Raw genomic sequence first — 16,217 nt, forward strand, 5'->3', positions numbered from 1 at the left:
GGCTGCCGGGCATCCTCTGCTGCGCTTCCACAGGGCCCTGTCTGGAGGCGTGAGACTGCAGATGCGGAAAGCAGCAGCAGGGGACGGCGCGGAACAGGATCCCAGGCTGGGCAGGGACCTGCCGAGGTCACCCAGCGCCACTCCCCTGCAGCCAGCAGGGACATCCCCAGCCAGAGCAGGCTGCTCACAGCCCCTGACAACCTGACCTGCAGTGGTGCCAGGCATGGGGCATCCCCCACCTCTGGGGGCAACCCGGGCCAGGGGCTCGGCGCCCGCAGCATCCTCAGTACGTGCAGCACACATCCTCCAGCTCAAACCCTCCCCCCCCAGCCTGTCCCAGCAGGCCCTGCTCAAAAGTCTGTCCCCAGCTTTCTGCTCAGCTCTGCAAGGCCACCAGAAGGTCTCCCTGGAGCCTTCTCTTCCCCAGGCTGAACAACCCCAACCCTCTCAGCCTCTTTTGCTAGGAATCATCACACAGAGCTTCACAGACTGCTCTGGGTTGGAAGGGACCTTCAAGCTCAGCCAGCTCCAGCCCCCTGCCATGGGCAGGGACACCTCCCACTAGCTCAGGGCCTCATCCAGCCTGGCCCTGAACACCTTCAGGGAGGAGGCAGCCACAGCCTCCCTGGGTAGTCTCCCCACTACTAGCTGTGCTCCATCCCCCCAGTCCTATCCCTCCCTGACACCCTCACAAGTCCCTCCCCAGCTTTCCTGCAGCCCCTGCAGATCCTGGAAGGCCACAAGGAGGTCTCCTGGGAGCCTTCTCCTCTCCAGCCTGCACAACCCCAGCTCCCTCAGTCTGTGCTCACAGCAGAGCAGCTCCAGCCCTCTGCTCCTCCTCCTGGCCCTGCTCTGGACACCTTCCAGCCCCTCCAGAGCCTTCCTGGCACAGAGGCTCCTGAGCTGGACCCAGAGCTCCAGGAGGGGTCTCAGCAGAGCACCTCAGCACCACATCCATGTGGGGTTTAAATCCCTCCAGGGATGGGCACCGAAAGCTGCCCCCAGCCCATGGTGGCTGCTGAGAGGAAGAGGAGACCAGGCCACGGCCACCTGTGAAGATATTAACACTTGGGGCTGGAGCCCTGTGCTTCAGCACCTGGTGAGGCTGGGGGGCAGAAGCTGGAGAGGCTTTGGTGTCCCACAGGTTGTGCTGGATGTGTTCCACCACCTCAGGGGGTCACAGGCAGCTGGAGGTTGTGAGGAAGCTGTGGGCAGGCAGCTCCGGGAGGGGATGAGGACTGCTTTGTGTCCCCCCAGAGGTGTGACAGCCAGCAGAGAATGTCTCTGCTGCCATGGGGTTCTGAGCAGCAGGTGGCTTCTGCTGTACCTCAACCCTGACTCAGCCCTGCTAGGTCAAACCTCAAAGCCAGGGGGGACCAGCACACGGAACAGGCTGCTGCATGGCCCGCAGCTCTGCTGCTGACCTCCCAGGGGCAGGCAGCAAGCTCTGCTCACTGCTTTGCTCAGAGGAGCTTGGCCCTGGAGGGGCAGGACCACCCCTGAGCTTGGGGCTTTTAAAGTGCTTCTGTACTTGGCACTGGTGAGGCCACACCATGAGTCCTGGGTTCAGCTGTGGGCCACTCACCCCAAGAGGGACACTGAGGGGCTGGAGAGGATCCAGAGAAGGACAATGAAGCTGGGGAAGGGTCTGCTCAGTGGTGCCCAGGGACAGCCCAAGGGGCACAAAGTGGCAGCCAGGAGGCTCCATGTGAGCAGGAGGAGAAAGTTGTTTGGTGTGAGGCTGCTGGAGGCCTGGAGCAGGCTGCCCAGAGAGGCTGTGGAGTCTCCTGGTGTGGAGAGCTTCCAGCCCCCCCTGGGCACTGTGCTGCTGGGCAAGCTGCTCCAGAGCTCCCTTCCAGCCCCTGCCCTGCCTGGGTTGAGGCATTCCTGTTTTCTGCCCACCCAGGTTGCATGCTCAGCCCTGGCCTAGCCCCAGTCAGCCACTTTGCAGCAGGAGGCAGAGCTGACTTCCCCAGCCCAGCTGCAGCTTTGCCCCCAGCCCAACCCTAGGCATGCTCAGGCTGTGGAGCAAGTTTGTGAGGCCAGGAGAGGCTCCATGCTACAGCAGCAAGCACCCTGAAGCCACAGGACCACATCCTGCTGCAGGGGCTGGGGGGTGGCCACCTCCCAGAGCATGATCTGATAGAGCACAGGACCAGCTGCAGAGCCTAGAAAACAGAGAGCTGAAGGGGCCTGGTGGCCTCAGCAGGTGCTTCCTCTCCTGCAGACAGCAGGCAAAGCTTCCACCCCTCCAGCCAGGGGCATTTGTGTGTTTGCCAGCCTGGGCTGGCACCAGATGGGTCTGAGCAGGGGTGGTGCCAGCAGGGCCTGGCCTCAGGTGCCACAGGAGTTACCAGAAAGGGCTCTAGGGCTCTGCAGAGCTTTCCCTGAAGTGTGGCTGGAAAGTTGTCTTGGGGGAAATGAGCTGGGGTTGGGGAGCAGCAGCTGGCTGAAGATGAGCCAGGGGGGGTCCAGGTGGGCAAGGAAGCCTCCAGCAGCCTAGCCTGGAGCAGCAGCAGCAGGGAGGAGACTCTGCTCCTGTGCTGGGCACTGCTGAGGTCAACTCCAGTGCTGGGCTCCCCACCCCAGGAAGGACACTGAGAGGCTGGAGCAGGGCCAGAGAGGGGCAACAGAGCTGGGGAAGGGGCTGGGGAGGAGCAGCTGAGGTGGCTGGGGGTGTTCAGCCTGGAGCAGAGGAGGCTGAGGGAGACCTCATTGGTCTTTGCAGCTCTCTGAGAGGTTTTGAGCCAGGTGGGGGTTGGGCTCTGCTCCCAAGGAGCAAATGACAGGACAAGAGGTCTCAAGTTGCCCCAGGGGAGGGTCAGCTTGGCCATAAGGAACAATTTCATCCCCTAAAGGGTTGTCCAGGCCTGGCCCAGGCTGCCCAGGGCAGAGGTGGAGTCCCCATCCCTGGAGGGGTTTCAGAGCCCTGGAGATGTGGTGCTGAGGGCCATGGTGCTGAGCTGGCAGTGCTGAGGCCTGGGCTTGGTCTGAGTGATCTCTTCCAAGCAAAACGATTCTATGACCCCATGGAAGTGGTGTGAGGGCTCCCTGGGGGGCTGCCCAGGGGGGCTCCTCAGCCTCTCCTGCTCTACAGCAGAGGTTTTGCAGCACCTCCTCCCAGTGCTCTCCACCAAGCTGAGGAGCAGCTCTCTGCCTGCATCACCTGGCAAGCTGCTGGGGTCCCTTCCCCAGTGGCTGCTCCCAGCAGCAGCTCAGAGAGCAGAGGCCACAGTACTGAGGACAAAGTGGTCTCCTGCTTCCACTGCAGGCACTGAGCTGAGGGTCTGTGAGCTCCCCCAGCTCCTTCTGCCCCTGCAAGCTCTGCTTCTGCCTCCAAAGCCTGCCCAGCACCCTTGTTAACCTCCAGAGCTCTTTCAGTCTGCTTCTTCTGACTGCAAGAGCAACCAGCAGGCCCACCAGGAGCTTGCCTCTTCCTCTCTGCCCCTCTGGCAGGAGCTTGCTTTCTCTTGCAGCATTGAAGTGCAGCCTTCTCCTGGGCTCTGAGGCTGTGGCAGGCTTCCCACTGACTGCAGCAAGGCATCAGGCAGCTCAGCCCTCTTGGAGCTCCTCCAGCACAGTGCCAGCAGGGACTCACTGCAGAACTGGACCACCAGAGGGATGCAGAACTGGCTTGGTGGCTGCACCCAGAGAGTGTCTGTCCATGGCTCCATGGCCCAGGGGAGGCCAGGGACAAGCAGAGTCCCTCAGGGATCAGCCCTGGGACCAGGCTTGCTCAGCATCTCTGTGGGTGCCATGGACAGTGGCACTGAGTGCAGCCTCAGCAGGGTTGCTGATGGCACCAAGCTGTGTGGGGCAGCTGGAGGGAAGGATCCATCCAGAGGGACCTGGACAGGCTGAAGAGCTGGGCACAAGCCAACCTCAGGAGGGTCAACAAGACCAAGGGCAGGGTCCTGCTGCTGGGTAGAGGCAATCCCAGGCACAAATGCAGTCTGGGCAGGGACTGGCTGGAGAGCAGCCCTGGAGAAAAGGCCTTGGGGGTGGAGAAGCTCAGCAGGAGCCAGCAGGGAGCACTGGCAGCCCAGAGAGCCAAGCAGAGCCTGGGCTGCAGCAAGAGAAGTGTGGCCAGCAGGGCCAGGGAGGGGATTCTGCCTCTCTGCTCCACTCTGCTGAGACCACAGCTGCAGCTCTGGGGCCAGCTCTGGAGCCTCTGTGCCAGGAAGGATCTGGAGGGGCTGGAAGGTGTCCAGAGCAGGGCCAGGAGGAGGAGCAGAGGGCTGGAGCTGCTCTGCTGTGAGCACAGCCTGAGGGAGTTGGGGTTGTGCAGGCTGGAGAGGAGAAGGCTCCCAGGAGACCTCCTTGTGGCCTTCCAGGATCTGCAGGGGGCTCCAAGAAGGCTGGGGAGGGACTGCTCAGGATCTCAGGCAGTGATAGGACTGAGGGGAATGGAATGAAGCTGGAGGTGGGGAGATTCAGGCTGGAGGGGAGGAGGAAGTTCTTCCCCATGAGAGTGGTGAAGCCCTGGAATGGGTTGTCCAGGGGGGTGGTTGGGGCCCTGTCCCTGGAGGTGTTTGCAGCCAGGCTGGCTGAGGCTCTGGGCAGCCTGATCTAGTGTGGGGTGTCCCTGCCCCTGGCAGCGGGGTTGGAACTAGCTGATCCTTGTGGCCCCTTCCAACCCTGCCTGATGCTATGATGCTATGATAAGCCTTCACCTGCACAGGATGACCCTTGAGGGCCCTTCCAACTCGGGGGTCTGGGGTTCTGTGAAGTGGAAAGAGCTTAGGAGAACCTCTTCTTGCCCAGGACAGTGGATCAGGTGCCTGCCACTGCAGCTCCTGAGCTGAGCTGTGTGGGAGCTGCTTCTGTGCAGCAAGACAAGCTGAGAGCTGCACAGAATGTACCAGCTGGCAAAGGGACCCTCCAAGGGCATCTTGCCCAGCCCCCCCCTCTGCACTGAAGAAAGCCATCTCCAGCTCCAGAGCAGGTTGCTCAGGGGCCCATCAAGCTTGGCCTGGAGTGGCTCCAGGGATGAGGCTTCCACCACCTCCCTGGGCAGCCTGTGCCAGGCTCTCCCCAGCCTCCCTGTGCAGAGCTTCCTCCTGGTGTCCAACCTGACCCTGCCCTGCTCCAGCTCCAAACCATTCCCCCTCACCCTATCCCCACAGCCCCTTCTGAGCAGTCCCTCCCCGGCCTGCCTGCAGCTCCCCTCCAGAGTCTCCCTGGGGTTCAACCACCTCTGGCAATGGGCACTGGCAGCTGGGCTGCCCAGCTTCTCCCCCCCCCCCCAGCACCCCTGCAGCTGAGGTCTCCCCAAGAGCAGAGCAGAGGGGCAGGATCCCCTCTCTCCATCTGCTGTCCCACACTGCTTGGGATGCAGCCCAGGGTCTTGCGGGCTGCAGATGCGCTGCGGGGATCCGGGAAGGAGAAAGAGGCTTTAGGAACACTCCGTGCAGGCCGTTGGAGAAGCTCCTGGGCTCTGCGAGCAGAGCTTGGGGCGAGCTTGAGCTGCGTTTCCTGGCCCGAGGCAGCTGGCTCCGAGGTCGTTTGCCATCTAGCGGGGGGCTGCGAGCCTGCAGAGGAGCCTCGGCGTGGCGAGAAGGGAGGCTGAGACACCAAGAGCTCAGCCCCCTCCTCACGCTCCAACCTCCTTCCAGGCAGCTATAGAGAGCCAGGAGGTCTCCCTCAGCCTCCTCCTCCTCTCCAGGCTGCACACCCCCAGCTTCCTCAGCTGCTCCTCCCCAGCCCTGCTCTCCAGACCCTTCCCCAGCTCTGTTGCCCTTCTCTAGCCCTGCTCCAGCTCCTCAAAGTCCTTCCTGGAGTGAGGAGCCCAAACTAGAGCCCAGTACTCAGGTTAGAGCCTCAGCAGTGCTGAGCACAGGGGAGCCTCTGGAGCTCCCCCAGCCCCTGCTCCAGCAGGGCACCCCCAGCAGCTTGCCCAGCAGCACAGTGCCCAGGGGGGGTTGGAAGCTCTCCACACCAGGAGACTCCACAACCTCTCTGGGCAGCCTGCTCCAGGCCTCCAGCAGCCTCACACCAAACAACTTCCTTCTCCTGCTCACATGGAGCCTCCTGGCTGCCACTTTGTGCCCCTTGGGCTGTCCCTGGGCACCACTGAGCAGAGCCTGGCCCCAGCCTCTTGCCCCCCAGCCTTTAGCTCCTGCTGAGCATTGCTCAGCTGCCCTCTGGAGCTGCTCTTCTGCAGGCTCTCAGCCCCAGGGCTCTCAGCATGTCTTCATCGCCACCTAGCTGAGCTCCCTCTCAGCATCATTAACCAACTCATTATTCACAGAGCCAATATCCAACCTCTTTCCCTCCCTGAGCTGCTCTAACAGGTTGGACTTGATGAGCTCTGAGGTCTCTTCCAACCTGGTTGGTTCTCTGAACAGCTCCCAGCAGCAGTTACTGAGGTTGTTCCTTAGGTCTTGGTCAGCATTGAGAAGCAGGATTGGGAAGGCTGGAGGCAGGAAAGGTGGGGAATGGGTGGCAGAGCAGCTGGGAGTGCAGAGCTCCACACACACTTGAACCTCTCTGGCATCGTTGATCCTGGAGAAGAGCAGTGAAGGTCTCTCAGCCTTTCCCCTGTGGCAGGCAGCCTGGGAGCAGCTGTCCTATTGCACTGCTGGTGGAGCCACCCCTGCAAAGCCCTCCCCTGCACTTTGGGTGGGAAAGAAGCCACTTTGCAGTGCAGGGCTGCGGGAAGGGCTCCGGCACAGGGTCCCTCCCCCGGCAGGAGGCAGCACAGCACTGCAGAAGCCAACCCTCAGCTCCAGAGGACTTGGAATAGGATAGAATGAACCAGGTTGGAAAAGACCTTAGGGACCATCCAGTCCAACCTCTCACCCAGCACCATCTGATCAACTCAACCATGGCACCCAGGGCCTCATCCAGTCCCCTCTTAAACACCTCCAGGGATGGGGACTCCACCACCTCCCTGGGCAGCACATCCCAGTGGCCAATCTCTCTTGCTGGGAAGAACTTCTTCCTAACATCCAACCTAAACCTCCCCTGGCACAGCTTGAGACTGTGTCCTCTTGTTCTGGTGCTGGCTGCCTGGGAGAAGAGACCAACCCCCACCTGGCTACAGCCTGCATTCAGGTAGCCGTAGACAGCACTAAGGTCTCCCCTGAGCCTCCTCTTCTCCAGGCTTGTTTGGCTTTGGGTAAAACTCCAGTTGGAAACACTCCAAAGAGCTCTCCCTCCCCCTCATGCCTCACCTCAGCTCCTCTGAAGGGCCACCAGGCACCCAGGGCTCACAGAAACACCAAAGAAACTCCTTCCACTGCTTGGGGATCTGCCAGTGCAGTCCTGTGAGGAGGTGAGCTCAGCTGGAGCTCTGGGTCCAGCTCTGGACCCTCTGTGCCAGGAAGGCTCTGGAGGTGCTGGAAGGTGTCCAGAGCAGGGCCAGGAGGAGGAGCAGAGGGCTGGAGCTGCTCTGCTGTGAGCACAGCCTGAGGGAGTTGGGATCAGCAAGTCCAACCCAGAGCCCTGCTCTGCAAGGCTCAGCTTAAACCACAGCCCCAAGCACCACAGCCAAACCACCTTCAAACACAGCCAGCCCTGGGGACTCCACCACCTCCCTGGGCAGCACATTCCAAGCCCTGACCACTCTGCAGGGGGAAAAAGGTTTCCTGATGTGCAGTCTGAGCCTCCCCAGGGGCAGCCTGAGGCCATCCCCTCTTGTTCTGTCACTACTGACCTGTGAGCAGAGCCCAGCAGCAGCCTCTCCACAGCCTCCTTGCAGGGAGCTGGAGGCAGCCAGGAGGTCTCCCTCAGCCTCCTCTCTTTCACACTAACCATCCCCAGCTCCTTCAGTCTCTTCAGCCAGGAGCTCCTAATGAGTTCCAGCAGGCTAGGGGCTGGAAGGGACACCCCTGGAGGTCATCCAGTCCAACCCCACTGCCAGAGCAACCTCTCCTAGGGCAGGTCCCACAGGAACACAGCCAGGAGGGGGTTGAAAGCCTCCAGAGAAGGAGGCAAGAAGCCTAAGGAGACAGGGAAAATAAACCAGGTGGACTCCTCCACCTCCAGCTGTGAGTGCTGGAGAAAGCAGAACAAGACATCAGCAAGGTCCAACAGAGAGGGGAGAGGAGACCACCCAGAGGGGAGAGTGTTCATCATCCATCAGATGGGATCAGGGTTCAGCTCTGCCCTCAGTGGGGACCATCCAAACCAAGGCCCTGGTGGCTTTTCCAGGTCAGAAGTGAGGCCCAGCTGGACAAACAAACTCTGCTGTTGCCTAGGAGGGTCCTCCCCTCGGCCTCTTCAAAGCACAACCACCAGCACTGGCCACAGATGTTTGTTCCCTTGGGCTGGGAGCCCCAGCCCACAGCCTGGCTCTGCACCTTGTGGCACATGGAGCTCCTCCTGTGGTTTACTCCTAAGGGAAGAGACAACTGCCCTGCAGGCAGGTCTGGAGCCCTGGCAGGAGTGTTTGGTGGTGATGCAAAGTGAACCCAGAGGAGCTGCTGGAGGCACACAGAGTTCCCATCAGCTGCTGCCAGGGACTAGCAAACAGCTGACTGATGGTGCAAGAAGGAGGAGGAGGAGAAGGGGTCCCCTGGCACCCAGCTCTGGGGAGGCCACACAGTGCTGTGCCCAGGCTTGGGCAGCTCTGCCCAAGAGAGCTGTGGAGGGGCTGGAGCCAGGGCAGAGCAGGGCAAGGAAGCTGGGAAGGGCCTGGAGAAGGAATCTGCTGGAGAGAGGCTGAAGGAGCTGGGGATGGTTAGTGTGAAAGAGAGGAGGCTGAGGGAGACCTCCTGGCTGCCTCCAGCTCCCTGCAAGGAGGCTGTGGAGAGGCTGCTGCTGGGCTCTGCTCACAGGTCAGTAGTGACAGAACAAGAGGGGATGGCCTCAGGCTGCCCCTGGGGAGGCTCAGACTGCACATCAGGAAACCTTTTTCCCCCTGCAGAGTGGTCAGGGCTTGGAATGTGCTGCCCAGGGGGGTGGTGGAGTCCCCAGGGCTGGCTGTGTTTGCAGGGGGGTTGGCTGTGGTGCTTGGGGCTGTGGTTTAGGCTGAGCCTTGCAGAGCAGGGCTCTGGGTTGGACTTGGTGCTCCTGAGGGTCTGGGCCAAGCTGAATGCTTCTGTGGTGCTGAGCCCACACTCCTGACCTCTTTGCAGAGTTGCTGCATGATGAGAGCAGCCTCCAGCCCCTGAGGTGTGAGCCAGCTCCTGCCTGCCAAAGGCCTTGGGGTGCTCCCCGGTGCTGCCAGAGGCTGAGGAAGTGATGCTGAAGGACCAAGTGTTCTGGGCTGTAACCTGAGGCCACAGCCTCCCAGCCAGGCAGGGATTCCTGAGAGGTGCAGGGGAGGTGACACAGAGCCCAGGGTGGCCAGCAGCTCTTCCAGGAAGGGCAGAGGAGTGTCCTCACCCAGCCAGCCAGGAGAGCTGGAGCCAAGGCTTTGGGGGATGATGTTTCCTAGAGATGTGATCCTGAATCCATAGAACTCAGGCTTGGGTACTGCAGGAGCAGCCAGGAATGCATTTTAGTTTGGTTTCCCAGCTGTGGGCTCAGCTTTAGATCTGAAAACTCAAGTCTGTGTGGTTTTCCCCCCACCCCAACAGGTTGAGACTGGAGATGAGGAAGAAATCCTTTGCAGTGAGGGTGGGGAGAGACTGGCACAGGCTGCCCAGGGAGGTGTTGAGGGCCAGGCTGGATGAGGCCCTGAGCAGCCTGGGCTGGGGGGAGGTGTCCCTGCCCATGGCAGGGGGCTGGAGCTGGATGCCCTTGGAGGTCCCTTCCAGCCCAACCCAGTCTGTGAGTCTCTGACAGTGTGCAGAGAAGCTCTGGGCTGGGAGCTCTCCTGAGGCAGCCTGGGCTCTGCCTGGGTGCCCTGCCCTGGGTGCCCCTGCTCTGGCAGGGGGGCTGGCCTGGAGGATCTCCAGAGGTCCCTGCCACCCCCTTCCATTCTGTGATCCTGTGGTCCTGTTTTCCCAGCACTGCTGCTCAGCCTCACTGCCCAGGGCCCCTCCACCACAGCCAGGAGCAGCTCCTGCCTTGATTTCCTGGGGGGCTGCAGTGCTTCCTGCCAGGGAGGAATGAACCAACCCAGAACTGCAGCCCAGCAGGAGCCACCAACACCTTCTGTGTTCAGAGGGCAGCAGGTAGTTCAATCTGGAGTCACAGAATGGTAGGGGGGGTGGAAAAGACCTTAAAGATCATCCAGTCCAAGCCCCCTGCCAAAGCAGGGCAGCCAGGGCAGGTCCCCCAGGAACACAGCCAGGGGGGGTTGGAAGCTCTCCACACCAGGAGACTCCACAACCTCTCTGGGCAGCCTGCTCCAGGCCTCCAGCAGCCTCACACCAAACAACTTTCTCCTCCTGCTCACATGGAGCCTCCTGGCTGCCACTTTGTGCCCCTCGGCCTGTCCCTGGGCAGCACTGAGCAGAGCCTGGCCCCAGCCCCTTGCCCCCCAGCCTTTAGCTCTTGCTGAGCATTGCTCAGCTGCCCTCTGGGGCTGCTCTTCTGCAGGCTCTCAGCCCCAGGGCTCTCAGCCTTTGCTGCTCCCAGGGAGGTTCCAGTCCCTTCCTTGATCCTCACAGCCTGCATTGGACTCCCTCCAGCACTTCCCTGTCCCTCTTGAGCTGGGGAGCCCAGACCTGGACTCAATTCTTCATCTCCATCTCACCAGGGCAGAGCAGAGGGGGAGGAGAACCTGCCCTGACCTGCTGGCCACAGTCCTCATCTTTCCCAATCTTTCCATGGATGCTGCTTCCAAGAGGATCAATAAGAAATGGTTTCTGTGTTTGCTCCAGGAGGGAATGTGCAGAACCTTTGGGATCCTTTGTCTTTCCTTTCCTTTCCGTCTTTCCTTTCTTTTCCTTCCTTCCTTTCCTTCTTTTCCTTCTCTCTCTCTCTCTTTCTTCTCCCATCCCAGCAAGGCTGAGCTGCCTTCCCTCTTTCTCAGTATCTCCTTCCAGACTCAGCTGCCAGCCCAATTGGGCTTTTGTTTAGTTCCAAGTTTTACTTGGAGGCAGGAGAGGTGTGGCTGAGCTCTTCACAGCACAGAGTTCTTCCTTGGCCCAGGCCCCAGGAGCTCTGCAGCTGCATCACGCTGCTGTGTTTGCAGCACGCTGGGGCTCAAAGGCAGGCTGCAAGCCGTGGGGCAGGGCCATGTGCTGGGGACTGTGGCTCCATCAGTGCCTCCACAAACAGCTTCAGAGAACCAGAGACTCATTCCAGTTGGAAAAGGCCTCTCAGATCACCCAACCTCCAACCCAGCCCCACCATGGCCACCAAACCCTGGCCCCAGGCCAGGGCTGGGGACTCCACCACCTCCCTGGGCAGCCTCTGCCAGGCCCTGGCCACTCTGGCAGCAAAGAGATTTTTGCTCATCTCCAACCCCAGCCTCCCCTGGCACAATTTCAGGACATTTCCTCTCTTTCTCTCACCTGAGACTGGGGAGCAGAGCCCAAGCCCCAGCTGGCTCCAGCCCCCTCTCAGGGAGCTGCAGAGAGCAATGAGGTCTCCCTCAACCTCCTCTGCTCCAGGCTGAGCACCCCCAGGGCCCTCAGCTGCTCCTCCCCAGCCCTGCTCTCCAGACCCTTCCCCAGCTTGGTTGCCCTTCCCTGGCCCTGCTCCAGCTCCTCAGTGTCCTTCTTGCCCCAAACTGAACCCAGGAACTGAGGAGCAGCCTCCCCAGTGCCCAGCCCAGGGGCACAACCCCTGCCCTGCTCCTGCTGCCCACACCACTGCTGCTGCAGCCCAGGCTGCTGCTGCCCCTCTTGCCCCTCTGGGCACCCCCTGGCTCACCTTCAGCTGCTGTTGTCCAACATCCCCAAGGTCCTTTCCCACCAGGCAGCTTCCAGCCACTCTTTCCCTAGTCTGGAGCCTTCCTAGGGTGGCTGTGCCCCAAGTGCAGGACCCAGCCCTTGGCCTTGTTGAACCTCATCCCACGGAGCCCAGCCCATGGAGCCAGCCTGGCCTGGTCCCTCTGTGGATCCTGCAGCAGACAGAGCTGTGACAGGAGACACAAACCTCCTGGGGAGCACTGGGGACAGGCTGCACCCAGCAGCACTGCTCCAGGGGCTTGGATCCCACTTTCCAGCCCGGGTAACTCCTCTTGCTCCCTGTTCCCCAGGAGCTTTGGATGACCCTTGGCAAGTCCCCAGCCCCACTGCCCCCTCCCCAGCCTCTGCTGCTCCTTAGTCAAGATCATTACAATGTTTTCCCCCCCTGCCCTGATTCTTTTCCTCCCTCCTAACTATTTTTTGGCCATAAAAATCCCACTTTGGGCTAAAGTTCCTTTTTTTCCTAGGGAGGAAAACCTCAGCTTTTATTTCTCCTCCCCCTGGGAATGATCTTCAGGTTCATTTCTTCCCTTGCAAGCTGCTGCTTGTTCTTTTTATTTCCCCCCTCTCCTCTCTTTGTGCTTTCAACCTTTTCCTTCAGCTCTTCCTCCAGGCTGGAATCATTTGAGGGGGAGAAAGGAAATGGGAAGGATTTGGGAGGAGTTTTGGGGAGGACAAAGCAACTTTTGGTCTTCCACTCAGTTAGTAAGGGGAAACAAAGAAGCAAACCAGAAAGAAAAGAGGAGGGGAAAAAAACCCAACCCAAAGCCAAAGTCAAAGGAGTTCAAGGCTCAAAACTCTGTCCCAGCAGGAGGAAATCTTTCAAACTCCTCAAGGAACAGCAAACTTGAGGCCTGCCCCCACCCCCTCCAGGTAAAGAAGGGAAAGGAACTTCTGGTCAGACAGGAAGGGACTGAGGAGAGCAGAAAGTCCTGAGGCACCCGGAGCACCCCTGCAGGGTGGCACCCAGAGCACCCCTGCAGGGTGGCACCCAGAGCACCCCTGCAGTGTTCTTAATGCCTTGGCCCTCAGAGTCACAGAAGAGATCTGCTTGCAAGAGACCTCAAAGATCATCTAAGCCCAGCCCAGCTCTGCACAGAGCTCCTGCTGGCCTGTGCCAACACATGGTCTGTGCCCATCATGTGCCATGGCTCAGGAGCTGGCAGAGCTTTGGAGGGGAAGGAGGTTCATGAGGGTGGGATGCCCTGCACCCATGTTTGGTTTGCTGGCAGAGCCAAGGGGGTGCCAGCAGCTCTCCAGAGATGTTCTGCATCAGGCAGAGCCAAGGAGGTGCCAGCAGCTCTCCAGAGATGTTCTGCATCAGGCAGAGCCAAGGAGGTGCCAGCAGCTCTCCAGAGATGTTCTGAATCAGGCAGAGCCAAGGAGGTGCCAGCAGCTCTCCAGAGATGTTCTGAATCAGGCAGAGCCAAGGAGGTGCCAGCAGCTCTCCAGAGATGTTCTGCATCAGGCAGAGCCAAGGAGGTGCCAGCAGCTCTCCAGAGATGTTCTGAATCAGGCAGAGCCAAGGAGGTGCCAGCAGCTCTCCAGAGATGTTCTGAATCAGGCAGAGCCAAGGAGGTGCCAGCAGCTCTCCAGAGATGTTCTGCATCAGGCAGAGCCAAGGAGGTGCCAGCAGCTCTCCAGAGATGTTCTGAATCAGGCAGAGCCAAGGAGGTGCCAGCAGCTCTCCAGAGATGTTCTGCATCAGGCAGAGCCAAGGGGGTGCCAGCAGCTCTCCAGAGATGTTCTGCATCAGGCAGAGCCAAGGAGGTGCCAGCAGCTCTCCAGAGATGTTCTGAATCAGGCAGAGCCAAGGAGGTGCCAGCAGCTCTCCAGAGATGTTCTGCATCAGGCAGAGCCAAGGGGGTGCCAGCAGCTCTCCAGAGATGTTCTGCATCAGGCAGAGCCAAGGGGGTGCCAGCAGCTCTCCAGAGATGTTCTGCATCAGGCAGAGCCAAGGGGGTGCCAGCAGCTCTACAGGTAGGTGGTGGCCTCTTGGCTCTCCCTCTCTCTGGCCTGTGCCACAGCCACGTTGAGGCACTGGAGCCACTCCTCAGCATTCCTCTCATCCTTGGCCTTGAAGACAAAGGTCTTGGTGTCGGTGAAGATCTCGAAGGCCCTGGGCAGGCCTCGGTCCCTGCGCTTCTTGGCCACCACTCTGACGCTCTGCACCTTGCTGAGCTCCAGGGGGCAGTCCTCAGGGTCGTCCTTCTGCAGCACAGGGGGGAGAGAACCAAGCTGCTGGAACCCATGTCGGTAGGTGGGCTCAGAAGGGACCTCCAAAGGGCACCCAGGCCACCCCCACCCTGCAGTCAGCATCATCTGGTAGAGCTTCTGCCAGGACAAGGGAGCTGGGGAAGGGTCTGGAGAGCAGGGCTGGGGAGCAGCAGCTGAGGGAGCTGGGGGTGTTCAGCCTGGAGCAGAGGAGGCTGAGGGAGACCTCCTTGCTCTCTGCAGCTCCCTGAGAGGAGGCTGCAGCCAGCTGGGGGTTGAGCTTTTCTCCCTATTCTCAGGTGAGAGAAGGAGAGGAAATGTCCTGAAATTGTGCCAGGGGAGGCTTAGGCTGGAGAGGAGGAAAAACTTCTTTGCTGCCAGAGTGGTCAGGCACAGGCACAACTAGAAATGGGGAGATTGAGATTGGCTGTGAGGAAGAAGTTCCCCAGGAGGGTGGTGAGAGCCTGGCAGGGAGGTGGTGGAGTCCCCATGCCTGGAGGTATTCAGCAAAGGCTTGGATGTGGCTCCTGGAGCCATGGCACAGTTGTCAGGAGGTGCTGGGTGACAGCTTGGACTTGATGACCTCTGAGGCCTTTTCTCTGATTCTGTGTGGTCTGGCAATTTAATGTTGGGAAGGGGAGAGGGGAGGGGGAGGAATTCCCAACCCACCACAGGTGCCTTGGGGGAGGAGGGAGGGAAGGAAAGGGCCCAGGCTGGTGCTGCTGTGACTCACAGATTTGCCCTTCCTGAAGAGCAGCTGGTTGCCAGCCAGGGTGAAGTAGCGAGTCCTCCAGCGCTTGATGAACCTCCAGCGCACCTGCTTCTCCTTCAGCTTGCCCTCCATCAGCGGCTGCCCAGCCTGGTGCACCCCTGGGGAGGGGAATACACAGCCAGGAGCTGATCTCTGCCCTCCCTCCCTGCAGCTGTAGGGCTCTGGGCGTTGGAAGAGACCTTCGAGGTGCTCGGAGCTGGGGCTGAGGTGAGGCCACACCTGGAGTGCTGTGCCCAGGCTTGGGCAGCTCTGCCCAAGAGAGCTGTGGAGGGGCTGGAGCCAGGGCAGAGCAGGGCAAGGAAGCTGGGAAGGGCCTGGAGAAGGAATCTGCTGGAGAGAGGCTGAAGGAGCTGGGGATGGTTAGTGTGAAAGAGAGGAGGCTGAGGGGAGACCTCCTGGCTGCCTCCAGCTCCCTGCAAGGAGGCTGTGGAGGGGCTGCTGCTGGGCTCTGCTCACAGGTCAGTAGTGACAGAACAAGAGGGGATGGCCTCAGGCTGCCCCTGGGGAGGCTCAGACTGCACATCAGGAAACCTTTTTCCCCCTGCAGAGTGGTCAGGGCTTGGAATGTGCTGCCCAGGGAGGTGGTGGAGTCCCCAGGGCTGGCTGTGTTTGCAGGGGGGTTGGCTGTGGTGCTTGGGGCTGTGGTTTAGGCTGAGCCTTGCAGAGCAGGGCTCTGGGTTGGATCCTGAGGGTCTGGGCCAAGCTGAATGCTTCTGTGACTCTCTGATTTCTGTTCAGTCTGGGGAGGAGAAGGCTCCCAGGAGACCTCATTGTGGCCTTCCAGTATCTGATAGCTTGGACTGGATGGTCTTGAAGGTCTCTTCCAGCCTGGACTGGACCATTCCATTCCATTCCACCCTATTCCACTCCACGTCATCCCATTCCACCCCATCCCATCCCATCCCAGCTGGACAGTCAGGACCTGTCTGAGCAGGGTTGGATTTGTGGGAATGCTCTTCCTGGGTGGCAGGAAAAGCCAAGTGGAGCTGTGAGTCCCAGCCCTTGTGGAAGAAACCCTTTGGAGCCAGCAGAGTGGATGAGCAACATTCCAGCCTCCCCTGGCTCCCTCCCCACTTTGGGGCCCTCCACCTCGTTGCTTAAGCCCTAACTGCCTCTTGCCTCACAAACCCAACCTCCAAGGGCTGTCTGGCTCCAGATAGCCTCCCAGTTACATCCAGACCCCAACCCATCATGGATCTGGCATCCTAAGGGCAGAGCCAGGCTCCAAGACCTGAGGCTGTCCTGGGGCTGGAGCACAAATGGCAGCTTGGAACACAGCAGCCCCCCCAAAAATGCAACAAGCCCCCGAGGTTAGCAAACAAAAGACAACAGCAGGAGAGGAATTTGCCTCTGAATTCCTCCTGGAAGAAGAATTTGGTTACTAAAGAGCATTGCTGTGAGGCAGAAATTCCTTGCCTGTCTTCCAAAAGCATCTAAGGTCTCAAAGGCTCTGGAGGGCAAAGAGAAGACCCTGGACAGCC

The 16,217-nt window shown here is 60.2% G+C and overlaps 1 protein-coding gene across 1 annotated transcript in view; it reads right to left on the reverse strand.

The window, feature by feature from the left end:
- Nucleotides 1-13,561: 13,561 nt before the first annotated feature.
- VEPH1 (ventricular zone expressed PH domain containing 1) overlaps nt 13,562-16,217 on the reverse strand; it is a 50,109-nt gene continuing 47,453 nt past the window's right edge. Inside the window, exons 12-13 of the mRNA XM_009910009.2 lie at nt 14,698-14,834; nt 13,562-13,961 (exon numbers count right to left, since the gene is read on the reverse strand). Coding sequence (XP_009908311.1) covers nt 13,725-13,961; nt 14,698-14,834 — 374 coding nt within the window. The 3' untranslated portion in view covers nt 13,562-13,724. The remainder of the gene's footprint in view (nt 13,962-14,697; nt 14,835-16,217) is intronic.

Source organism: Dryobates pubescens, chromosome 13 (genome assembly GCF_014839835.1).
Source record: "Dryobates pubescens isolate bDryPub1 chromosome 13, bDryPub1.pri, whole genome shotgun sequence".
Lineage (NCBI taxonomy): Eukaryota > Metazoa > Chordata > Aves > Piciformes > Picidae > Dryobates > Dryobates pubescens.